Here is a 27,493-nt window from a genome sequence, read left to right on the forward strand (position 1 = left end):
TGTTTCAAAATGAAAACATTTAACCAAAACATCAAACCTAGATAATACAATATGTGATAGAAATTTAATAGTTAATTTTTTATATATGAAAATTCGTAAATTACAAAATACTTAATAAATTTATATTCGAATGATAGTTGTTGTTTAGCGCCTGCAAGTCACTGCCGTGGAACTGTGGCGGACGAAATCAGATTGACAAAAATAACATTACAACAAGATGGAATGTCTTATTGGTGAGTTATTGATTCGGATGATCCATTGAATGTGAATGTGTATAATCAAGTTGGTAATATGGAAGAGAAAAATTTACTTTCATTATTAAATAATAGAGAAGGCTAGCCCGGTCTTGGCATTTTTATGATTTTAACTCTAGAGTTTTAGTTTAGTCATTACCTATTATTTTTGTAATTTACAACACCGATATGTTGTTCGTAGCAGTATGCAGTGGCTTTTGATTGGTCTTAATGAAATACCTCAGCCTCGTATAAATGATGTTTAGAAGATCACTCTAATGTTAAATGTGTATCAATATCATGGTGATGGTTCACGAAATCAGTGAACCTATTTATTTATTTATTATTAGAAACGTTTCAGCCCATGCTCCCGTAAAATACCAGAAATTATTTTCCCTATTGTTTCTTTTAGTTGGTCATACATAAAATATATACTTAGGTAAGCAGGTGCATCTGATATGGGGAAAAGGGTCAAATCTTTGGTAAATATAATAAATATTCAATCCTGAATTCAAGATATTAGATAAATTACAAATTAGTTAAATTAAAACTGTGTTTAGGGATGATATGTAGAACTCAGACTTCCATATATGATATAACATATTCATGGCAAGCTTGACATTCAGTGATGATGTCTAGCAATAGTTACAGTAGATAGGTCAATATGAAAATGGAATTCCTGATATTTGAGCTGAAGTAGTTCTAATGTGATGGAAAAAGTTGCTATGAGTATAATGCAATTTTATTTATCCATCTAGCTGTCCTAGTTCTCGAGATATTGCATTTTGAATGGAATTAAATCGGGCCTATTTTGTCCGAGGAAATCGGGCCGAAACGTGCGGTCTGACTGATCGCCGATCAAACGTAAACAATGACGGTTTTTACTGACAGGCACAATTTTATATAAAAAATTAGCATATGGTTGCATTATTTGACCTATTTTCTATAAGATGTGTTATTTCCATGTAATTTGATCATATAATTACGTTTTTATCCTCTGCAAAATTACCCACCACAGCTACGAATACCGTAAAATTACATGAAAATCACACATTTTAAAGAAAATAATTTGAATAATTCAATTATATGCAAGGTATTACGCTAATAACCCAATAGTAACAAACTTAATAGTGTAGTTTGATCCATACCACCAGTGATCATAGATAGCGGGCAGGACGAATCGTAGCTGTGGTCCGTAATATTACGGAGGATGAAAACGTAACTTCTCTTCGATCAAATTACATGAAAATCACACATTTTAAAGGAAATATTTAAAATAATTCAACTATAAGTCTATTACACTAATAACATAATAGTAAGAAACTTAATAGAGTGAAGTTTGGTCCATATCACCAGTGATAGATAAGATGGCGGGATGGATGTTGATGTTATCCGATAATCCGACCCGATAGAAAAAAAAACTAATTTAAACAACCAATTTCTCAGCTCTACCGTAACATACTGACTTTATTTTGGTATTAGAATAATCCACGATACTAGTAGTTTTGGTTCATTATGGTCAGTTGCCCGCACAATAAATTTGTTAGCTCATTTTTTACGTTGAAACATATACCAATTTTTGATATACTGCTGAATGCAGGCCGCCATGTTTATCTAATGTTTTTATTGACCGACATGTAACTGATGATGTGAATGTTTGAAATTTATTACGATCGTAGTAAATACACTCGCGCAACATTTTTATTAATTAAATTTCCCGCGGTATGTAAATTTGGCCGTTTGAACGGCGTGCGCATAAAATGACGCGCTATTGTGCTCGTCATCGACGGTGGCGCCTCTGGTGGTGTTTGACCTACCTAGTTACAGTATGACCCCAACTAGGTAGGTCAAACACCACCAGAGGCGCCACCGTCGATGACGAGCACAATAGCGCGTCATTTTATGCGCACGCCATTCAAACGGCCAAATTTACATACCGCGGGAAATTTAATTAATAAAAATGTGCGAGTGTATTTACTACGATCGTAATAAATTTCAAACATTCACATCATCAGTTACATGTCGGTCAATAAAAAGATAAGATAAACATGGTGGCCTGCATTCAGCAGTAGATCGAAAATTGGTATATATTTCAACGTAAAAAATGAGCTAACAAATTTATCGTGCGGGCAACTGACCATAATGAACCAAAACTACTAGTATCGTGGATTATTCTAATACCAAAATAAAGTCAGTGTGTTAGAGTAGAGCTGAGAAATCGGTTGTTTTAATTAGTTTTTTTTATTCTATCGGGTCGGATTATCAGATAACAACATCAACATCCATCCCGCCATCTTATCTATCACTGGTGATATGGACCAAACTTCACTCTATTAAGTTTCTTACTATTATGTTATTAGTGTAATAGACTTATAGTTGAATTATTTTAAATATTTCCTTTAAAATGTGTGATTTTCATGTAATTTGATCGAAGAGAAGTTACGTTTTCATCCTCCGTAATATTACGGACCACAGCTACGATTCGTCCTGCCCGCTATCTATGATCACTGGTGGTATGGATCAAACTACACTATTAAGTTTGTTACTATTGTGCTATTAGCGTAATACCTTGCATATAATTGAATTATTCAAATTATTTTCTTTAAAATGTGTGATTTTCATGTAATTTTACAGTATTCGTAGCTGTGGTGGGTAATTTTGCAGAGGATAAAAACGTAATTCTATGATCAAATTACATGGAAATCACACATCTTATAGAAAATAGGTCAAATAATGCAACCATATGCTAATTTTTTATATATAATTGTGCCTGTCAGTAAACACCGTCATTGTTTACGTTTGATCGGCGATCAGTCAGACCGCACGTTTCGGCCCGATTTCCTCGGACAAAATAGGCCCAATTTAATTCCATTCAAAATGCAATATCTCGAGAACTAGGACAGCTAGATGGATAAATCAAATTGCATTATACTCATAGCGACTTTTTGCATCCCATGAGAAATACTTCAGCTCAAATATCAGGAATTCCATTTTCATATTGACCTAGCTACCCCAACCCTTCTTATGCTAAACATGGAGAAAAAAAGGTAAATGTTCAGTTGTGCACAAGTGTGCGGTATAGCAATAGAAAATTAATTATTGATTTTGTGAATTATAATGTATCAACGTAATATGCAATTTTATTAGAAATAGAAAAAAATGGCTAAAACAGATTTCATAAATAATGAAGTTGCGCCAGACGAATGGTATGCCATGTTTATGATAGATGCCGATGTCAAAAAAATGAAAGGATGATAAATTTGTCTAACCAAACCCAACGTGTTTACCTACTTAGTTTACTTAGTGAAGTTCCGAGGTCGATCCTCACAGCAGTAGTGGATTACCGCTGCTGCCAGTCTTGTTGTCCCTCCTCGTGAGGGCCAGTTGGTCTGGTATTGAGTTTGGAGAAAACCTACTGATGGCGGTGTAGCCTGGCACTGGAGGCTCGTCTGGCACCTTCCCCAGAAACCTGTCCAGTGCATGTTTGAAGCTGTCCACCGAGCATTTGGTTTTCTCTCTCACCTCTTTTGGGAGGACGTTGAAGATTTTTGGCCCCTCATGGCATAGGCTGGTTGCTAGTAGGGTCTTAATCCTTTCCGGTGCTCTTGATGGGAGAGTTTGTCTCTCTCACTTACGCCCATGCCTTACAATGCGGTATGGCTTGATTGTAGAGGGCGTGGGGTCTGGAACAAGTCCCTCTAGGATTTTCCATGTGTAAATGGCCCTGTATCTTTCTCTCCTCCTTTGTTGAGAGTATAGACCTAGTGCTCCCAGGTGATCCCAATAGTTGAGATCTTGCATCCCTTTGATATGCCTGGTGTAGTTCCTTTGGACAGATTCAAGCATTTGGATGTCCCCGCATTTGTGTGGCGACCAGAGTTGGCTACAGTAGTCCAGGATCGGTTGAATAAGCGCCTTCCAGAGGGTAAGCATCACTTGAACCTCTCTTGAGGAGAAAGTCCTTAGTACCCAGCTGGCCATCCCTCTTGCTCTTTTCACTGACTGCATGATGTGGTGCTGGAAAGTGGCAGCATCACTTAAGTGAATACCCAGACTTTTTACATGGGCTTTGGGTGTGATTTTCATACCTCTTTCCGTGTGCAGTTCAATGTTGTCTTTAATGCCTTGGTTCGTGCCATATCTCAAGACCTCAGACTTCTCTTCATTGAATTGCATGTTGCTGTTGTTGGCCCATGCATAAACTGAGTTGAGGTCGTCTTGTAGATGTTGCACGTCCCCACTTTCCCGCACTGCACGGCAGATGTGGGTATCATCGGCAAAAGACAGGAGGGTTGAGTCCACACTCCTATTTATGTCATTCATATGGATTAGGAATAGGAGGGGGCCGAGTACAGATCCTTGTGGTACTCCGCTTATTACCTTGGATTCAGTGGACTTCACACCATCAACGGCGACTGTTTGTGTACGGTCTGTCAGAAAGTTGTGAAGCCAGACTCCTAGCTTCCCTGGGATTCCTAGATCCCTTGCCTTGTGGAGGAGGACACCGAGGTCCACCTTGTCGAAGGCTTTGGCAAAGTCTAGGAATACTACGTCAACATTTCTCCCCTCCGACAGGTTCCGTAGTAGCCAGTCGTAGTATGCCAGTAGGTTTGAGAGGCATGACTAACCTTTCCTGAAACCATGCTGATTTTCTTTTATGAGTTTATTCACTTCAAGGTGTGTGAACAGCTTGTCCCTTATGCATTTCTCAATTACTTTGACAATGTGGGACGTGAGGGCGACAGGTCGATAGTTCTTTGGCAAGGTCCGATCTCCTCCTTTGTATATTGGGCTTATGATGGCTTGTTTTAGTAGTGCCAGGATCTCTCCTTTGTCAAGGGAGGCTAGCCACAACATATGGATTGGGACTGCCAAAACCTCGCTGCATTGTAGGAGTAGGATTGCCAGAACGCCGTCTGGTCCAATGGCCGAGTTAATCCTGAGCTCCTTTATTGCCTTTTTGATGTCCCCTACTGTCACTTGAATGTCGGTAAGCCGGTTCAGGTTTGTAATCACCTGGTTGAAAATGGTTGTGGGATCAAGGATTTCCATCTGTGTCTTTGGTATCCTGAACACACTGTTGTATTGGTGTGGCAGCATCTGGCAGGTTTCCTGTGGGTCATCTGTTATGGTTCCTTGTTCAGTCACTAGGGGCCCAATCTGTGACTTGGTTTTGAGGAATTTCTTACAGTAGCTGTAGAAGAATTTCGGATTGTGCCTTATGTTTTCTATAGTTTGGTATTCCTCCGTTCTTCTCTGCTCCTCGTGTGAGTGTTTGATTTTCTGCTCTATGTCCTCTATTTTTGAGGAGATTGAGAGCCTTTGGGTCTCGTCGCTACTTTTCATAAGTTTTAGGTTGAGTTTGGCGCGCTTTTGCATGAGGATTTTCCTGTCGTGTGGGATGGAGTACCTGTGATCCTTTTTGTTGCTTTTTTGTGGCACATAGGCAGTACACACTTTCAGCAAAATCCTCCATAGTGTGTTGAGAATGGTGTTGGGGTCAGTTTCCTGCAGTGCCAGCTTCCAGTCAATCTTCTGAGCTCCTGTTGTAACTGTTCCCAGTCTACCTTTTGACTGAAGAAGTTGAAGCTGGAGAAGGGTGTCATGTCCGGAGGAGTCAGGGATTCCTGCGGTGTCTTACTTTTAATGTAAGTTGTGTTGATATGGATTATATTGTGGTCAGAGAAGATTGTTTTCTCTGATCTGCAATTGCTGACCGACTCTTCATTATTGGTAAAAAAGAGGTCCAGGATGTTGTTCCTTCTAGTCGGCTCCATTATATGCTGGTTTAGGAACAGTTTGTCGGCGGTCTCTAGAAGGAGTTTGGCTTGGGCTTGGTCTTCTAGAGTGTCCCCACAGGTTTTGCCATCAGGCCAGCATATAAAGGGGAAGTTGAAGTCACCGCACATGATGATATCTGTCATGGCATGTTGGATGGTCTCCAGCACTTCATTCAGTTTTTCCAAAGCTTTTGAGACTACACTGAGGTGGGTGGTAGCAGTTTATAATGATTAGATTTATGTTAGCTTTGTGTAAGGCTAAGAGTTCTATCACCCCGTTTGAGTGGGATAATAGTGTCTTGGTGTGGGCGGCTAGATCATGCCTGAGGTAGACCATTGCACCACCATGGCTTTTTCCTTATCTGTCAGCTCTAAATGGGATGTAGTTGGTTATTCCTATCTCAGTCTTTTACGTTGGTAGCCAGGTGAGTCTCCGTTAGAGCAATGAACATTGGGTCCTCTTCTAGTGTTAGTTCCTTCGGGAAGGAGACTTTGCTTCTGTTGCTTTTAGGGTAGAGGCCCTGTATGTTACCCATTAGGATGGACCTAGTTGGTGTGAACGACGGGTGCCCTGGGGAATGCCGGATGGGCCTGAAGTGGTGGCCAGTTCCTGTGACTTCCTTGCATCAGGGAGGATAGTATTAAGCCCTGGGACTCTACAGCTTTGGTCAGCGTGTTCATGGTGGTCTGTAGGCCTGTCGCTATCTCTAAAAAAAGGTGAGCTAACGTTTGTGTGTGTGTTTGATGGGGAGCCTGTGGGTGTCCCTGGTGCTGCCCTATGTCTGGTATTTCCTGGTTTGCTCCCCAGGTTACCAGGTTTTTTGTTGTTGATGTTTGATTGTGCAACCTGGGTTTTACTTACTTATTTAAGCATATTACACAGACCAGTCGAGGAGACGACTCTTCGCTGCGCTCACAGGGTAAACTTAAACTATAGCTTGTGGCTCTGGCAGAGTGGCTGATGGGTCAAATCTAAGTTTGAAGTTTCTCCAGTGGCAATCCAAGTGGTTTTTAAAAGAGCTAACAGTCCCTGCCTCGACAACCTCAGACGGTAGACCGTTCCATATCCTGGCTACTCGATGGTAAAAGCTATTATGACGAGCACCATACATCCCATCATTAGGACGATGTCGGAATAGTTGTTTACTATGTAGTCGACTTGGTCTGTCAGTTGGGCCTGAAGGAAGCTGGGAGGATTTCTCTCTGGTATATGTTAAAGTGCTTCCACATCTCGATCATGTCCCCACGTAATCGGCTGTATTTGAGTGTTGGTAGGTCGAGATGCTTCAGTCGATCAGAATATTTCATCTCTCCAAAACCATGTACCAAACTAGTTGCTCTTTGTTGGACTTGTTCGATTTTTGTTTCAAGGCTCCTATACTTAGGTGACCATGCAGATTGTGCATATTCCAGGTGGGTTCTTACAAATGTTGTATACAGGGGCTTGAACATACTTGGGCTGAGATAGGAAAAGACTCTTTGTATAAGGCCTATCATCGAGTTAGCCAATTTTATCTTTCCATGAATATGCTCTTCAAATTTTAATGTAGGATCTACTGTAATGCCAAGGTCCCTTTCGCTTTCTACATGTTCAAGTTCTTGTCCATAAATAGTCTACCGATGTGCATACTTAATATTTTCGAATGCTCCCAGAGTGATAACCTTGCATTTGTTGGGATTAAAGCTTAGCAACCAATCACTTGACCAATCCTGTATTTTGTTCAGATCTTGTTGCAGTAAGTAAGAGTCCTCCCGACTAGTGATTTGTCTGGTAATCTTTGTGTCATCAGCGAACATGTATATGTTGGAGTCAGTGGTCTCAGGCAGGTCATTGATGTACAGACGCTCCTCTACTTACGTTCATTCGTTTTACGTTTTTTCGATTTTACGTTTGAACTGACTGTAAAAAAAATTGTAAAAAAAAAATTTTGAGTGAATTTTTTAGTTTAGCGTGCTCTCCGTAGTTCAAACCAAGATCTATATACACCAGGTCTAACCGTTTGAGCCGTTCTGCGCAGCTTCTGACGTCATCAGGATGGTTCCGTTTTCTCTTTGTGAAACACTGAAGAAAACTGTGAAACGCCAAGGAAGACTGGAACTATAATATTCCCCCCCCCCTTATATCTCTCTCTCTCTCCAGCTCATTGCTATTATCAGTGTGTGTGTGTGTGTGTATTTATATACTTGTATTTTACGGGAAGGTGAGATATCGTCGTGTGTGCTTATATGTGTACACGTTCACATTTGTGTGTGTGTGTTTGCAGGGAAACGATGAAAATTAACATTTGGCTTACTTCCTCTTTGGTTTGAGCCACAATCCTTAATGTCACAATAAGCCATAATGTCAAGATCTATATATACCGGTGTATACAGATCTTCATTGTCAGAATATAACTAATTGCGGAGGCAGCAACATACCCGAACGACGCACCAGCTTCAACTGACAGCGATTGTATGCGCGAACCCCACTTTGAACAGCCAGGTGACGTTCACGGGCCCGCTGCGCCAACACCCTCGAAATTCGGTCGGAAGTGGTTAGACCTGGTATATATAGATCTTGGTTCAAACGATACTTACGCATGATGCTGCGTCCATTGTTTACATTGCACAAACTACAGACTGAAAGTGCCTTGCCTCATTCTCCTCCTCCTCCTCCCCTCCTCCTCCACCATCTCAATTTATGTTGCTTCAATTTAATTTATTTGAAATTAATGTTATTATTTTACAATGTTATGTGTATAATTAATGATTTAGGGGTGTTTTGTAAGATACGGTAATAGAATTTACGGATGTATAGTACAGTAACAACTTACGTTCGTTTTCAACTTACGTTTGGCCGTTCGGAACGTAACTAAAACGTAAGTTGAGGAGCGTCTGTATATGATAAAAAGTGTGGGCCCGAGGACACTCCCCTGGGGGATTCCGCTGAGGACCGGAGCTCTTGAGGACCTCACCCCATTGACCACAACAGTCTGGTACCTTCCGATAAGGAAACTCTCCAACCACGAATATAGCTTGTCCCTTATTCCATAGCTCTCCAGTTTAGCCAGGAGTCGACGATGTGGAACGGAGTCAAATGCCTTAGCATAATCCAAATAGCATCCAACACTCCTCCCCCGGTCATAATCTCAGAACAATAGTCAAAATAATGCAACAATTGTAATACAGTTGAGCGTCCATGTATAAATCCATATTGCTTTGGAGAGATGGCATTGATATATCTAAGGTGGTTCATGATTGCCTCCCAGATAAAGAACTCCAGATTCTTGCACAAGATTGAAGTTAGGTTTATTGGGTGGTAATTAGATGCAATCTTCTTTGACCCCTTCTTGTAAATAGGTGCAACCAGGGCCTCCTTCCAGTCCAGAGTCAGTTCCCCATAATCTAAGCTTTCTGATAGAGGACAGTGATAAGCTGTGCGATCAGGTCCGCTAACTCCTTGACAAGTCTAGGGTGTATTTCATCTGGGCCACAACTCTTGCTAGTATTTATGGAGCTCAATTTTTTGAAAACGTTAGCTCTATCTAGATAGGGTGTAACAGCAACAATATCGGCATGCCCAGGAGGTTGTGGGATAGGCCCAATGGGTTCGCTAGTGAATACCGATACAAATTGCTGCTGCAGTATCTCAACCTTATCCTTATCATTGTGACAGATGGTTGAGGGGTCTTCTGAGTTTGACAGCAAGGGTGCTACTCCAGACTTAGTTTTTAATTTGCTATTAGCAAACTTCCAAAATTTCTTGGGCTGTATCTTTGATTGTCCTGCGACTTTGCTTTCATGCCTACACTTTTCTTTGTGGCTCATTTGTTTGCATTTATTCCTTAGTCTTGCATGTTTTACTCTAAATTCCTCAGCATCCCCCATGTACTTGTTGGCAATCCACTTGCGATTTGCTTGATCTTTACTTCTAATCAGGGCTTTTGAGTTCATCTGAAATGGGGAATTCATATTTCCACTTAGGTTTATCTTCACCTGATAGTATTGGTACATATTTAGCCCATAAGTCCAGTTGTTTGTCTTTGATTATCTTCCAGGTGTCCTCCGTGTTCAGGTTATGTGTGTCATTCTCAAAGTTTTGTGTCCACTCAGATTCTAGGAGTGCTTCTCTCATTGCACTGTAGTCCCCTCTGCTATATAGGTAGACTCTTTTATTTGACCCAAAATCTGTATAACAGTGATAATTAAACACCAGTAGTGCATGGTCACTAGATCCATGTGGTGCAAGATACTGTAGCTCAGAGACCATATGTTCTTCATTGGTAAAAATTAGGTCTATCACTGAGGGTGCGTCAGTTCCCCGAGCTCTGGTTGGTTGGTCCACATGCTGGTACAGGAAACAATCTTGGACTGTTTGCAAGAAAAGGTCTTCATTTGAGTTCTCATGGTCTGGTGTATTAAGTATATTCCAATTTGTATGGGGGAAGTTGAAGTCACCCAATATGCACACATGGCTATAAGAATTTCTGCAGATAGAGTAAAATAAGTTGTTAAGAGCATCATTATTTGTATTAGGCGAGTTTGGGCTCCTGTACACACATCCTAGTAATAGTTTGTCTCCTCCTCTCAGCTTTATTTCTAACGTGGTTGCTTCATTAAATGCTGGCAAGAAATTTACTTGGGAGACTGAGTTATTAAGAGCTTCGTGTACATACATTATTATACCCCTACCAGTACCTGGGTTGAGGTCGCAGACATACCTGGTAAAGCCTTCAAGAGCGAAATCTTGTTTTAGTCTCTCCTTAAATTGTTTGGGTGTAACTTCATTTATGGCTATGATATGGGGCTTTATTGTGGAAAGTCTGGCTTGGAGTTCAGATAACTTGTTGGGTGTCAAGGTGTCTGCATTTGTGTAAGCTACTGTTATATGAGACATGTTTGAATTTAGTAATTTTTTATTTATGTTTACATTGGAGGGGTTAAGACATCCCGTTGGAACATCATTCCTAGGCGTAGGCCTAGTTGTTTTCATATTGAAAGTTGCTTTATTGAGAAAAACATCACACTTGCATTCATTAATCAGTTCTATAACAGAGGCTTGTATCGAATGGCTCATCACATCTATATTTTCAATGTCATCACATGAAGAAATTATATTGGATGCAATTCTTGCAGTCTTAAAGGTCATGAATAGACAGGGAACATGGTAATAATGTTTCATAAAGCACTTTTGTTTACTATTAAAAACCTGTTTGTACATTCGTATTTCCCCCAGGCCAATAGCAGACTCACATTTCCTACATTTGGACCTACCAGATATAGCGTGCTGTATACCAAAGTTTTTTGCTGCAGGAATGTTTTGATCTATTGGCTGACTTACAGGGAGAGACTCTGCAGCCTCATGTTCCATGGTGGGCCCCTGACTAGCCATTTTACTTTAGAGTCCTGGAGTTTGGAGTTCAAGTTTTTTGCCTCCTGTATTAGGGCATTTTTTTCAGCTCTCCTCTCCTGTATCATGTCATGATCAATATTAATAAATGGTTTATTATTAGCGGCATCTTCTGGTCCACAGTTCTCTTCTTGATATTTCCTCCATGCTCCTAGTCTTGAGAGCAACTTCCTCTTCTTTTCTTCTGATGATAATCTGATCAAAACTGGCCTCATTTTCCTTGTCGCGCCATCACTAGTACTAGCATTCTTTTTCCCAATCCTGTAACAATCCAATATATCATTCTCAGTGAAGGCAACACCACAAATTTTAGTGATCTCCAAAAAATCCTTTCTATCAGCGGCCTTTAACAAATCTTCGTCTTCCAATGATTCCTCAAGGTTGTGTATTATTAGATTATTCCTCCTTTCCTCTTCCTGCTTTAGGTCATATACATGACGCCTCACTTCTTTGCGAGTATCCTGCAGGTTGGGTCTACTGGTTGCTTCTCCAATGGCTTCGTTGACCTTTGTCTTAACAACTGCATTAATGTTGCTGTCATTACCCATTGCTTCCTTAACTACTTCACTAAATGTCTGCTTAATATTTTGTGATTTCTCCAGATATGTTTCGATGCCATGCTGGATATTTGCTTGGATTCGACCTTGAAATTCTCCAGTTACATTCCATATTTCATTCAGTTTCTCACTTTTCTCGAACACCTTGGCTTCCAAAGTCCCTAACCTAGCCTCAGTTTTATCATTTATGGACTTACCTTCCTCTATGATAACCTTCATTTTCTCGATGTCATCCTCCATGGCAGTTTGTCTTGCATCAATTCTTACCTGCCTGTCTGCAATATTCTTCACATACTTATATATATTTGCACACCCCTTAGCACAGGAACTACAATGCCAACTCAACTGTTTACCTTTCTCCTTATTTGCCTTAAATAAATATACCTCTTCTGGGTAGTCCTCACATGCAATATGGTACCATAGTTCACATATTTCACATCCTAAAGCTTGATCATTGTCTGTTACTTCTTGGTTACACATGCCACATTTATCAAGAAACCCTTTGTCTAGGCCTATTGCCCCCTCAGATTTGTTGTCCTTCTCTACAGTATCACTGTAATAGTATATTGGCTGCCTGTTGGTATTCTTTACACTTGTTACTTTAGTACATATAGACAGTTGGGTTGAGTGATTTGAATCAGGCCTATGCCCACCACTAGAACCAATAATGTGTCTAGATGAATTTATCTCTTGTTGGTCTACTGTATCCTTGTTTGGGGTACTTAAGGTCTGATTCTCATTTAATTTGCTACCCCTGCGTGTTGTCGCCATAGATGAAGGGCCAACAGAGTCCCTTCCTAGAATTCCCGAAATTCCTGATGGTACCGGCCTTCCATCTTTGTTTACACTGCTGCTCCCACTCACTGCCGATGCTTTGAACAGCTTATAAACTTTCATATTTTCTTTTTTTGCACTCATTTCTAATTTATATTAAATGCCATGGTGATTTTCTCTTTCAATAGTATATTCAAGAGTGTAATATTTGCCTCGATTTGCTAAATTGTTATAAGTATCACGAAATTTCAAGAGCAAGCAAGGAAGCACATCTGCTTGTTTGTAATTTGGTTTCCACGTCCCATTGACATGCGTGAATTTGCAAGACTTGACTTGGCATATGCTGTGCCTTACAGAATTCTTACACATGAGTGGGTGGAACTGAGGGCATTTATCCCTTCCTAATTTGCAACCACGATCATCCCGAATACCATGCGTCAAAAGCTTGTGGCATGGTTTGGGGTGTCTATAGTTGCAATCCTTGCCCGAGTTGCCATGTCTGTATCGTCCCTTCTTATAGTAAATCGGTACCTGTAATTTAAGGTCATCCGGATTGTCGTCGTCGGCACGGATTATGGCGACCTGTTCAATCACTCTTTCCGATTGTGGGGTATATAGATTTTTCATAGCTTGAAGGAATGCATGGATTTCAACTCCATAGTATTCCTTCAAGAATAAATACCTTGCGAGGTACTGGCGGAAGTACTGAGGGCGTACACCAAGCCTCAGCTGGACCGGGTAGACAACACTTGACAAACGACAAGATGGTGTCCTGATCCTATGCTAGCAACTTCGTTCATTAGTATATTTGCTTGTAGCAAGGTATTTTTTATTTTTATTTCTGCCAAGAAAATCGCATATTACGTTCATGTATTATAATTTACAGAATTTATATTTAATTTTCTAACGCTATATCGCGTACTTGTACACAACTGAAGAAATACCAAAATAAATTACCAAATTTTTTTATCACAAGTTTATTACCATAGACATAGTTTGAATATGAGGGATTTTTAGTAATTGGTTTTACAGTGTTTAGCATGGGGAAGGGTGGGTGGAATAAATCATATTAGGTGTGAACACTGGACTCCAGGAGGCAGGAGGTGTAAGGTCAACTTGGCCCATCTACTTGACCAAGTTGGCCCACCATGACTAACTCCACTTGTTTGTCTGCTCTTGTATTAGAGTAGGTGAATTTATCATACTTTAATTTCTTTGAACCTCCATATCTATCAAAACAAAAATGGCGTCTGAAGTGGGTCTCGCTAATTACTGACCAAAACAGACCATAACTGACCAAACCCGTCCAAGGATGGTGTTTGCTCAAATGCACCATTTTATGTAAAAAAAATAGCATATGGTTGCATTATTTGAAATGTTTTCTTTAAAATGTGTGATTTTCATGTAATTTGATCATAGAGAAGTTATGTTTTTAGCTTCTGCAAAATTACCGACCACAGCTACGGACTGAATGCAGATTGTCACTGAGTGTGGTTGATGGAGTTGGCCAAAAACATAATACTTTTAGAATTTTATAGCCTATAAATTTTGTCTAGCGTATTTTAACTAAATAAATTTTAATGAAAATTTTATATTTAATTGTATATAATATGTATGTAATCATGGTATTATAAAGAAATAAACAACATCAGATTTTGAAATAACAAAATTTTTACGTTAGCTTTATTCAATTTAGTATGCAAATATGCCCCACATGCTCAAACCCCACAAGAAATTTTAAAAGTATTATGTTTTTGGCCAACTCCATCAACCACGCTCAGTGATGATCCTCACTCGGTCCATAGCTGTGGTCGGTAATTTTGCAGAGGCTAAAAACAACTTCTCTTTGATCAGATTACATGAAAATCACATTTTAAAGAAAATAGTTCAAATAATGCAACCATATGCTGATTTTTTACATAAAATTGTGCAATTGAGCAAAAACCGTCCTTGGTCGGGTTTGGTTGGTTATGGTCTGTTTTCGTCAGTAATTAGTGAGACCGTCTGAAGCAGCTAAGGTGCTGAGCTGGCCAGCAAGTTTCCAGGAGTACCAAAAGCTCTTTCTGATATTCTGGGAAGCATGATATCCCAACCTTCAGTTTTGATTTACTGTGATCCACTGGCAACACCTACTAAAAGTAGCTGTAGATGTCATCAGTGGAAGTCAATATGGGGGTAGGAAACCATCTCTGGCTTTCAGTTGGCCTCCTCCTATGTTGACATAAGGGTCAATGATGCTCTTAAACTTGTTTAAGCTTGTAGGCTGCACAGTTTCTAGTGGCAGTGCGTTCCACTCTTCACTTACTCTGTATGAGAAAAATCTCCCTAGCTCTAATCTTGATCTCTGCTTGACTGTCTTGAACTGTTGTCCATTTGTGATATGTTCTCCCTCTATATTACAGAACTGAACTCTAACAAATCTGTGGGACTGATGTCTTCCAGGTCATGGACTATTTTAAAGACTTTGATTAAGTTAGCACCCATTGGGCATTCCCACTGTCTCCGGTATTCTTTTAGTTAAAAAAATAAATAAATAAAAGGTTTATTTCAATAGCAGTAATACACTGACAATAATACAATTCAAAAGATGATTAAATATATCAAAACTTAGAGTATATACACGGTACAAGTTTACATTGAGTTGATTATGTGCACAATGGATGGGATGGCACTGTTTTTATAGCGGTCAGTCCTTGGCGCTTTGATCGGCACGAGCCTATTTCTATGCTTGGTGGCGTGGTGAGGTGGTGGAGTGTCGGGAGGGAGGAAGTGACTGTGCCCTAAGAGAGGGGCCCTAATTCAATGATTACACTTGTCTGTGCCTGTTTTTGAAACATTATGTTTGGATGAGTTTACTTGTTGCACTCTGAAAAAGAAAAATTGTCTGAAGACGAGTTTACTCATCCTTGCTGGGAAGGGGTTAATAACTTTGCTCACCTTAGACAACCATGAGTCAAAGAGCGATCAAATAATATAGTAGAAATGAATGGCCAAAGAAAAGAATCTTAAAATCCTGGGCTTTACTTCTGATACATTCTCTTCACCCTTTGCACCAAGTAGTTGACAGTTAAGATAAACAAGAAAAGAAACCTACCAAGATTTGGCTTTGGTCAACAGAAAGAAACCCTAGTCACAGTCAACAAACAGTTCTTGAGAGCTAGACTCAGTTAAGTCTCCACGACATTGTTCTCAGCATTCAGGAAAATGGACATTAGCTCAACAGAATATTTAGTTCCAAAAGAATTAAGAACAACACCAGCATGACTGCATTTGGGTTACCATCCAACCATATGATAACAACACATGAAAGATATAGTAGAGGTGTGTTTCATCTAGTGGAGAAGCTTGCAAAGTAGCACACAATAGAGGGGGTCAATGTTTTCCCACAAATCCTTTATAGAGTGTATGTTGTGTTGTTTGCGTGCATGATTGTGTATAATGCAGTCTTCCATTATGTGTTGTATGGTATGGGGTGAAGTGTTACATCCTGGGCAGCTGTTCACAACACGGTCGTCCAGCCTCTTCTGGTAGCTTAGAAGTGCTGGGTGGTGACCACATCGCAGTCTGGCCAAGTGGACTCTGTCCTTTCGTGGGAGAGAGGATTCAGAAGGGTGGATATCAGGGGGTCTGGCATGCAGCAGTGTGTTGTCTTTCAGTGTGTTAATGGAGCGGTGAGTGATATGATTATGAATATGTTTCCGGAGGCTGGTATTTGGTGGTTGTGGAGGAAGAGAAGAGAGTATCTGTGTGTAATAAAGGTCTTTGGGTGTAGTTTTAATGTTTCTTGGTGTGTGTGGGTGTTCTGCTTTGTAGTGTAGCGGGTGTGATGTGTTTGTGGTGGCTGCGGCAAGTGTTTGTGTGCCTCTCATGTCGAGGTGGTCCTTGACTTTGAGGACTTTTGTTTCATGGTGTAAATGGTCTGTAGGTGATGTATTTGTGCAGCCTGTAATTGTTTTTAGGGCTTTGTTTTGTATGATTTGAAGGGTGTTGTGGTGTGTCTCACTGAGATTAGGAGCCCATGCAGGACTCGCATAATTCATCACTGAGCGTATGCATTGTTTGTATATTGTTATATTAGTTTCTTTGTTTTGTCCAAATGTTGTTCCAGTGATTGACTTAAGTGCGTTAAGTCTAGGTGTGCATTTGTTTTTTATGTTATTGCCTTAGGAAGTTAAGTTATTGCCTTAGGAAGAGTCCAGCAAATAGTTGAGCTTCACCCCAGCTGTGATATCTGCAGAATCTGCTATATTGGACATAGTTGTCAGTATTGTATCACCAATTTACTATATTTTTTTGTTTGTGTGTATACATATACCAAAGGCTTTTTTCCTCCCTTATAAGGGAGGTAGCAAAAAAACAAAGGCATAAAAACCACTCCCACACATCCCATCCCTAACATACTCCACTCCCTCCACCCTCTTCCTTCCCTCTTATCTTGGCACCTCCTGGATGACAGATTATCCCTGCATCTCGCCCACTGCCCTGGGTCAGAAGCAGTGTCACAAGACACAGCACATCCACAGCAAGGCCATTTCATTAAATTGGTGACCCCCCCCCACCTCTCATCAATTTATTTCTCACATGTACTCCCTCACCCCCATCCCCCACCCATTCCACCTCATGCATCACAGCATCATCCATACACAACCATTCTCCATTCCCCCCGTCTTCATTCCCTTCTATCCCATATATCTGCAGTACCTCCCACAGTGCCTTCCAGTCTACCCCGTCATAAGCCTTTTCCAAATCCATAAAAGCCCAAAAAACATCCTTACCTTTTTCCATAGCTTTCTTACATATCTGTCTTGCCACAAAAATCTGATCTACGCAACCCCTACCTGTCCTAAACCCACACTGTTCCTCACCAATTACTCCCTCTGTTCCTTTCCTAATCCTCTCATTCAAAACCCTCCCAATATTTGGCAATTCTTCCCACCTGCATACCCCACAAAGTGGACAGGTCACCAGTACTCTTGAAAAGTTCAAAGGAAGGTGACGTCACTCCTGGTGCTCTCACCGTATGCAACAGTTTTGATTCCTCGCCCTGTATTGTTGCTGGGATCATGGGAAAATTAACAAGAAACAAGAGAGTGAAGTGGCAGAATATAGAGAGGGCCTGTGAGTGCCTGAAATAGAAACAAGAAGGAAAAAGAAAGAGGAGAAAAGCTGCAAAGCTGCACCCAGCACTCTGCAAGCATTTACTGGCCACACCCACTTTACACCTCCACCCATGCCACACCATTCACCCTCACCTCACACCTCATCAGCAAAGAAGAGGAAATTGGAGATTTGCTATACATCGCAACCATCAAACAAAAGGTCGCAAAAAATGCTCATGAAAATTTAAATCCCCCGTCCTGTAAAGTTTATGTTTTTGTTCTTTCTGTTGTAATATCTTCGGTTCTCTATGGAGAAGATATTACAACAAAAGTAAACATCATGCTCTTTATTTTCTACAGTAAAAATTATATATATATTTTTTTTATGAAACTCGAATTTTGCAGCTTTTTTGAATTATTCAGAGAAACAAATTAAAAAGAAAATCGGAGGTATTAGTTTGAAAAAATGTATTCAATAAGATTTGTTCTCCAGACTAAACTTTCATTTCATACCAAGCTGAATGATGTGGAAGAATTTTCCATTAAGTAATTAGAGCTTCATTAAATATTCACTATGCCATATATATACATGGGAGGAACACAATACCCTGAGGAATTACACACTAATGTAAGTTGTATTTATACCTATATTCATTAAACACATTTGAAAAAAAAAATCACCTATTCTTTGAAGTGATGCAACACTCCCTTAATGGCCCCACTCATCAGCCATAACCTTGGGAGCCATGGGTCTCCTGCACGAGAGACTTGGGGCAACAGGTTGATTAGTTGAATATGACTTGATTGCATGTCAAAAGGCTATAGAGGTTGGCAACCTTTTAAACACTGTGCCAGTTTCTTTGGTTTGTAGAACCTGGTGTGCCAGCAGTACTTAAGGGGGTACGCGACACCTGGAGGTCATTTTCTAAAATATTTAGAGTAAAGAGCTGAAACTTCTCAGGTAAATAGGTATCCATATTGCTTACATTTTAGGTGAAGCAGAATGATGTATGTACACATGTACATATGTACACATGTACACATGTACGTATACCAGTAGCGACATTTAAAAGTGCACAGCACCATAATACGTGGACCAATTTGTTTTATATTTTGGCTATGATTAGTCAGTAGGCACACCTAGGGCCGGTCATTGAGTAATTGAACAATTTCCTTTATACTTTTGCATACAGGCATTTCAATTTTAATGGCTGGCAAAAATCGTGAAAAATACAATTTTTTTGCTCGTTTCCATTATTACTCCAAACTCTTTCATTCTATTCAAAATATTCGAACGATCGGCCCTAGCAGTTACTAAAAGTAATATTCCCTGTAAGTTTCATTTAAATCTAATGTATATTAGATTTTTTATGATTAAAAAAAAGTAGAAAAATATCGAACGGAGATATGGCAACTTGAAATATGAATATATCTGTAACTTGCTTATAGTTTCACCAATTTGACTGATTTTTTCATGGCTTAATTCTTATTATATAATAAGTACAGTAAAAATTATCAACATATTTTAATTATAAGTACTTTAAATACTGAAAAACTAAAGTATAAGTATGTCACAGTAGTGACGACGCACAGACGACAACATAATATAATTTGCTTTTTTGCACCTTTGGCGGTTTCTTCATATGAAACCTCTCTGCTGGGGGTCTTCAGGGTATCTAAATCATTGGAAAGAGGTTTATTTTCCAGTAGTGGGCACCTTCTCTTTCCTCATCAGATTCCCCTCGCCAATCTATGTTGGTAGGGCACCCCCTCCAGCATCATATGATGTCCCTTCTTCTTTCTTCTTCCTGTATAGCCTTGATCTTTTTCCTCTTGCTTTCTTCTTTGGATTTAATCTTCCTCTTTGAATTGTTTAGTCTAATGTTGTCCTTTACCTCTGTCACCGTCACAGAGGTGCAGGTGAGGGCGGTGGTGGAGTGAGAGGTGGTGATATCTTTAGTCGTCTTTGACTGCTTGCCATCTTTAACTGCTGTTTTTTGTCATTGTGATGTTCTTTTGTTCTTTTTGCTACCCATGATGACTGTACTAAAGAGTAATATGTACTAGCTAAAGTAATAGATTGCAATGAGAGCTCATGAGACATGCGTACTTCCCTTTTCAGAGTTAGCCGGTAACTAACGCTTAGTTTCGCACAAAGTTGGCGAAATATTCTCCCTCCACCTTCCTCCCTTCCCCTCCACAATCGTATTGGCCGTTGATACACTGGGCGAGTGTAAATTCAATCAAATTTCAACGTTATTCGCTGCGCCTGAAGGTACTAAGTGGCACGCCTCCTTCTAGTGTGGGTTGCGCCTTTAAATCTGTCCCTTTAATCCTCACCCAGGACCTTTAAATTGCGTGCGGCTGGAAAATTATTTGTCGGGATTTATTTCTAAGTGGTATACGAACATTTTGAACACAGTTTTGAAAAATGCCATATCTTGACCAAATTCACCCCCCCAGGTGTCGCGTACCCCCTTAAGTGATACATGATTTATATGCTGTACCTTACAAATTATTTGGTAGTACCAATGAATGTCAATTCCCATACACTTTGGTTTCAGTTTGATTTCTTCTCAAATTTTGTGTTAGTGCCACATGGGGTGGAGGCAGTTTGAGTCCTGCTTGGCAGCAAGTGAATTTGTAGTAAGGACATACTGTATTAAATTCCCTGCTTCAAACAGTTTTCTGTAAAGAGGAACCATCCTAGCCCGCTTTAAGAGGGGAGTTTTTTTTATAGTAAACCAAATCATAGGACCTACCTCTCACTACACTTTTCCATTTGTAATTTTACCTTTTATATACTTTCAGGTCTCAAGTTCAATGACTTTGTACTAATGGCTGCTGACATGAGTCATCTGCAGAGTATTTGTGTCCTGAAAGAAGGTTGGTAGTATCTTTAACATGTATTTGTAGAAATGAATATTTTGATAATATTTGATTAGTTATAAGGTTATACTGTAGAATTTGTAGTGGGTGGATAATTGTAAAAACAGTATTATAATCTTGTAAGTTAGTGTTAACAGATCCTTTGAATACAATGATACGTACGGATGTGTCATGAGCCGCGAGTAGGGTATATAAGGATGCCAGCTTCGGCTTCCTGATTGCATTTATTTTGTAATTGTAGCTGAGTGCCCCTGTATTCTGTGAACAGACTTGGTCACACTTTCTGTGATATTATATTTCTTCAGGGTGAAAGAGAACAAGTATAACAACAGTAACTTTATATTTTGTAATGCGCATATTGTGATGCATCATTGTGCATCAGGCAATCTAATGTGCAAGCGAATATTTGACTCATATTGAAGAGGTTAAGACAGCGAATAGGTTGAGTGCTGTGTAATGTCTTCATGGTTGTTTAGCATGTAAATGGATTGGGTGGGAAAGGAAAAGTAGAAGTTAATGGTAAAGGTGAGTGAGGATAGAGGGTGATGGGAGGTGGACCAGTTGTTGTTTGTGGGTGACACTGCACTTTTGGCTGATTCTGAAAAGAGACTGAAGCAGTTGTTGACAGAGTTTGGAAGGGTGTGTGAGAAGGGAGGATGGAGGATGATGGCAAGTAGGATGTGAATATGAAGGATGAGACTGGAGGAAGTGGAATTTTAAATATTTGAAGTAGCGTGTGGCAGTGAATAGAGAAATGGATATGAATTAAAGAGTAAAGGAAAGAACTAAATGTCATGGTGGAATGAAGAGCATCATGAAAAAGGTGGTAATTCAGTAGAAAAGGAGTTAGGAAGTTGTGTGAAGGAGTGATTGTACCCATTGCACTGTATGGAGTGGAGATTTAGAATATAAGGGAGGCAGGAAGATTCTGAATGTGTTTGAAGTGATGTGCATGAGAAATATGGTACGTGTTACAAGAGTGGATAAAATGAAAAATGGGAATTTTGGGCAAAAAATCTGGTGTGGAAAGAGAGCTGTTAATCAGTTGTTCAATTCATTATCCCAGAACTCTTTCAAGAGACCCACAGCTCCCAGGTAACTGGTAGTACAGTGAGACTTCTCATTAATGGACGTTAATTAGCTGTGTTTGCGGTGTTTTTGGTGCTGTTGTTTAGTGCGTGCAATCACTATGCCACCCAAAAACCACTCCAAAACACCAAAAACACAGTGAAAACACAAGCAAACACAGCTAATTAATGTCCATTAATGAGAGGTCACACTGTATAATTGGTTTAGCCCATAAGTTACTCATGGAAAGAATATTGTGTTGTGTGGGCATGGTTAGGGTGGGGCAGTGTAAGATTGTTTAATGTCTTGTGTTTGATGGTTGCATCTGGGGCAGTTTGTTTGGTTATGCTATGCCACCATAACTGTTCAATGTGGATATGAATGGGGTGGAACAGGAGCCAGATGTGAAAGTGATGGACAGGATTGAAGATAGAGTGGAGGTAAGTGGGAAATGGCCCAGTTGTTTGTTGATGACACTGGACTTAGAGCTAGGTCAGATGAGGGTCTAAGGTAGTTAACCACCTCAGTACAAGTCAAATTGATGATGTTGAAGTGCATAAGGCAGAATGAGTGGAAGGGTGGTGAGGTAAACGCCAAAAACTGTTGGAGTTTTATTACTGACGTTTTGTCCTAGAAGGACTTCTTCAGAGCCCTTCTAGGACAAAACGTCAGTAATAAAACTACAACGGTTTTTGGCATTTACCTCACCACCCTTCCACTCACAAGTCAAATTCTTGTGCACAGCATTGGCTGCCCTATGAACAATTTGTCACACTACCTGCATTATAATATATAAAGTCACTGCTGTATTAATCATTCTCTTTTACTCTGAGTAATAATAAACACAGAAAACATGGTCAAACCAGTTCACAGAATCCAGTGGTAACTCATGTACAACTACAAAAAATATATAATCAAGATGCTGATGCCAGCATCCTCATTTACCCACCTGTGCCTTGTGATGCCTTTGTAGGCATCATCGTACCAAAGTGGTTCATGATGCAATGTAGGAAGCTATGCGAGGGTAGGAAATTGAAAGTATATGTAGTTAAAATCAGGGTGATGAGATGCACAAGGAGTAAGGGTAGTAATAAGTTGGAAGTAAGTCTTAAGAGAGAGAATTTTGTGGAAGTGGATAGTTTTAGTTTTAACCTCTTCAATGTGAGTAAAATTCTCACAGGCATCAGGTGCCTGATGTATGATGATTTGATGATGCATCACAATACTCACATTATAAGATATAAAGTTACAACTGTATTACTTCTTTTTCACTCTGAATATTAATAACCACTGAAAAAGAGAGAGAGAGAGAGAGAGACTGGTCTTGGATCACATGTTGGACTCATGATCAAGAGCTATTACCCTCTAGGATGAGAGCTCATAGCTTATTTATGGCTTGATCTATGGGTAAATACTGCAACCTTTGTGTGAGAACAGGGGCAATGAATTGATTGAATTATATGATAATTGTTGTTTCCTTTAATTTTACTGACTGGTAATGGTCCTTTGCCATTGCTATGGATCTCTGGGAAAATCATTGGACTGTTGTCTGTGTTATACTAGTATGGTGCTTTGCATATGTCAGCTACATGTAGTAGAAGTATTAGAAGGTTGGAAACAATTGCTAATTGTCAGCTTCCTTGTGTGAAAAGGTGGAGGAGATACAGTTGAAGTTGATAGAGATCTTAGGCCTGGTCTTGAGATTAAATCACTCCCCTGGGGCTGAACCTCCAAATGGAAGTGAGGAAGTTGATGGGTTTTGAAGATAGGTGGCAGGGAGATAATTCTGTGTCCAACATCTTGTCGTGTAGGACCGCCTCTTGTTGGTACTGGCCATTAGTCCTTGATGAGAGTAAATCAAAATCAGTCATTGTCTCGAGTATCATTTAGTGGAAAACCGACAGCCCTGCAGTGGCTGGCAATGGTCCTTGATTGGTTGCACAGATCTCTCTGGGAAGAAACTTTGATGCATCAATGTGGCACTGTTTCTGTGTTACTGGCTCAAAGTTGGAGAGAGAGGAGAGCAGTCACCATTTGTCACCTCTCCATGTGTGAAAAAGTATAAGAGAAAATAGAGCTCAAGTTTTTTTGAGAGAGATCTTGGGCCTGGTTCAGAGACTGAATGCCAGCACCTTTTAAAAAAGGGCAGCTTTGCTGTTCATCTTGCAGGACCGCCACATGCAAATATCTGTCATTGTTCCCTTGACTGGAATAGAAGGTGGCAAATGTTAATTCTTGTAAAAGCAGTGGCAGAAAAACTGTGTAGCCATGTAGACACTTTCATGCACCATAGAATTGTAAACACATTGGTCAATAATAATTATTATTGGCTATACAGTGAATTTAGTGGTTAGTTTTCATATTATGAGTATTTTGATGTTTTTTCGTATGCATAACATGATTTTGTAATATTCTTGTGTTCTAACAGATGAAGACAAAATGCATCAGCTGTCCTCCAACTTGATTATGTCTGTGTCAGGAGAACCAGGGGACACGACACAGTTTGCAGAATACATTGCTAAGAACATTCAGCTGTACAAGATGCGCAATGGGTATGAGCTTTCTCCATCAGCAGCTGTTCATTTCACACGTCAAACCCTTGCCACTCATCTGAGATCAAGGGTAAGCCAAAGGTGGTTTTGTAGAAATTTATTTTGGGTTGGTAACCATAACCCCTCCTTCCTTCTCTCCTAGAATGTGATATTGATTGCATAAGTTCTATGCATTCAGTATTTTAGTGACTAAAGTGATATCTACAGGTCAAGATACTGACACATGTGACTCCAAATTCTGAAAGCCTTCTACTTCTTCCACCCCCTTACTCTTTTAACTAGTCTTCTATATCATCACTCCTTGTACATCTCATCAGCTTACTTTTTCCCTCGTTTATTTATTTATTTACTTATTTATTTTGATGCCAAGATGAGAGGGAGAGAGGAGGATGGAGGGGAGTGGAATATATAGGAAATGGAATGGGTGGGAGTGGTTTCTATGCCTTTTTCTTTTTGGTTACCCCCTGTTTAGGGGGAAAAAGCCTTTGGTATATGTATGTATGTATGTTCTTATTTATTTATTTTTCTTACCCTTTCAAACTGCCTAATTGCTTCAGTCTGTCCTTGGACTATGTCACAAGTGTAGTTATCATTTTAATTTCTATAGTGATAATTCCCACTGCTATTTAGTGACTTTGAAATCTTTAAAATTGTAATTGTATGTCAATCTTCCAGGAACCATACTTTGTCAACATGCTTGTTGGTGGCTTTGATCCTAATGAAAGTAAGTCTGAACTCTTCTATATGGACTACCTGGCAGCTTCCATTCCTGTGTCATATTATGCATTTGGATATGGTGGCATGTTCACACTTTCCATCATGGATAAATATTATCAACCAGGTAAGCTGAGAAGTAATATTTCCTTTTGTTATTGATAATTTGTATTGATAATTTGTTGAGGAAACATGCATTGTTGATTGTTGTATTGCTTTTGCAGATTTGAATGAAAAGGAAGCCTATGAACTTTTGAAAAAGTGTGTGAATGAGATTAAGAAAAGATTTCTCATTAACCTCTCTCAGTTCAAAGTGAGATGCATCAACAAAGATGGAGTCAAGGATCTCCCCAATATAACAGCTACTGTAAAAACAGCAGCTTAGTGGAGACTTGCTACTGGTTTGAAGTTACAAATAAGTGAATTTGCTATCTTTAGTAATAAATATATTATTGATTTAATAGTGCTTTATTCATTACCTTCTGTTGTCACCTTGTAATACAATGTGACCATCAAATATTTATTTACTTGTAACCCATTTTACACCAGCTCTCCTCTTTGCCTCCTTCATTTTATGTTTTGCTTCTCTCTTTTCTTTGTACCTCTCATATACTTCCTGAGTCCTATGTTGCAACCAGTCCCTCAATGCTCACTTCTCTTCTACTATCATCTTCACTTCATCATTCCACCACTCACTACCATTCCTTGTTTTCCCTCTCATCCTCTTCATTTCACATACCATCTTTGTACACCTTGTCTCTTTTTCCATGAAACAGAAACAATTAAACAGTACATACATATATACACCAAGGGATTTTCCCCCCTTACAAGGGGGGTAACCAAAGTCAGAAGGGATAATTCCACTCCCACCCATTTCATCTACACCCACTCCACTCTCATTTACCACCCTTCCCTTGTTCCTTCTTATCTTGGCTCCTGGATGACATGTCATTGCTGTATCTTGCCCATTGCCCCTGGGTTAGAAGCAATATAGCAAGACAGCACACACATAATGCTGTTACTAAACAGTAACATTGCAGAACAAAATAACACAGAAAGAAAACTGGGAAAAACTAACACAAAATAGATGGAAAGACTGACAACAGAAAAATGTGGAGAGCAGTAAGAACCATCAGAAAGTCAAAACTGGATCCCCTCACCCCACCCATGAAGCAGTTGGACTAACCTAGGACAAAATATCGCCACCTAAACAGCAATATGACATCATGAACAAGCATTTCTCCAAAATTAGCTTCAAACCCACTACATCATAAAATGGGATAAAATGGGAAAATAATAGGAATATATAAAATCAAACTTGTCAAAGAAACCATACCCCATTTCCATAGGAAAGACACTGAAGAATACATACATACATATACCAAAGGCTTTTTAATAAAACCCTTACACAGAGGGGTAGCCAAAAAGAAAAAGACTAAATAAACTCCAAAGTGGAAGGTGCAGAAAAGATCTCAAACATCCACCTCAAACACCTAAGCCAAAATGCCATAAGATCCTTATCTAATATTTTCAACTACTGGCTAAGTAATAACATCCCAACAAGGGTAAAGTATTGCACTTTGAGGGACTCAGTTGTTTTTGTACCTGAGATATGTTTGTTTTGATTTACTTTGTATTGTCTTCCTGCTATAAAGCTGCCATTGTTATGGATATTTGACTCTGATCTTTTTTGATAGTATGTGCCTGGGAACCTTGTCAAAAGTTTTGTTTATGTCTATAGTAATCATATCTTTTCATTTTGATGGAGCTTCTGTAATGAATCCTTCCAGTACTTGTTGGGTAATGCTTGTGATCGGTGCTGGTTGAGTGGTCCATTTTGAAACCATGTTGATTGGAGGAGGTAAGTATTTCTTATTTGATTCTTGTTCTAACCAACCTTTCCATCAGCTTGGATATTGTAGATAGTAGTGATATTAGTCTGTATGGTTCAGGGTTTTCTAGAAGTTTATTTGGTTTTAAGATTGGTATTATCTGAGCATGGGGTGGGGGTGGGTGCTCTCCCTGGCTGGCTACCTCTATTTTAAAGGGAAGAGTCTGTAAGTATGTAGATAGACTGATAATGCGAACTCTTTTCTAGACATTTGAGATGTTTTTGTTTAGCCAGTAGTTTAGAATATCTGTTTAGGCTCATGTACAGTGTTCCCAAGGTGTTTGAGATCTTGTCTGGACCTTTAGCTTTGAAATTTTTTAGTTTCTTTATTGCCTCTATTATATCTTTCAATGGAAAGGAGGAGGAATGGCTTCATTGTCAGGTTTGATTTTATGTATTTATTTGATTAGTTATTTTCCTATTTTATGGGCTTATAAGGGGGAAAAGTCTCTTGATATATAGATAGCTTGTTGGTGATGTCACATTGCTGTTTAGGTGATGATGATGATATGGTTTAACGTCACACACTCTCCCCTATCGGGAGGCT

At 39.6% G+C, this 27,493-nt stretch overlaps 1 protein-coding gene across 1 annotated transcript; it reads left to right on the forward strand.

Annotated features, from left to right (window-relative positions):
* Window positions 1-93: 93 nt before the first annotated feature.
* On the forward strand, window positions 94-25,516 carry LOC143041073 (proteasome subunit beta type-2-like). Its single transcript, XM_076212740.1, has 5 exons — window positions 94-233; window positions 20,644-20,718; window positions 24,218-24,411; window positions 25,017-25,182; window positions 25,280-25,516. The coding sequence occupies exons 1-5, from the start codon at window positions 218-220 to the stop codon at window positions 25,438-25,440; spliced, it is 612 nt and encodes a 203-aa protein (XP_076068855.1). The 5' UTR covers window positions 94-217; the 3' UTR covers window positions 25,441-25,516.
* The last annotated feature ends 1,977 nt before the right edge of the window (window positions 25,517-27,493 follow it).

The sequence above is a fragment of the Oratosquilla oratoria genome, chromosome 30 (assembly GCF_046742065.1).
Source record: "Oratosquilla oratoria isolate Oo_2021 chromosome 30, ASM4674206v1, whole genome shotgun sequence".
NCBI lineage: Eukaryota > Metazoa > Arthropoda > Malacostraca > Stomatopoda > Squillidae > Oratosquilla > Oratosquilla oratoria.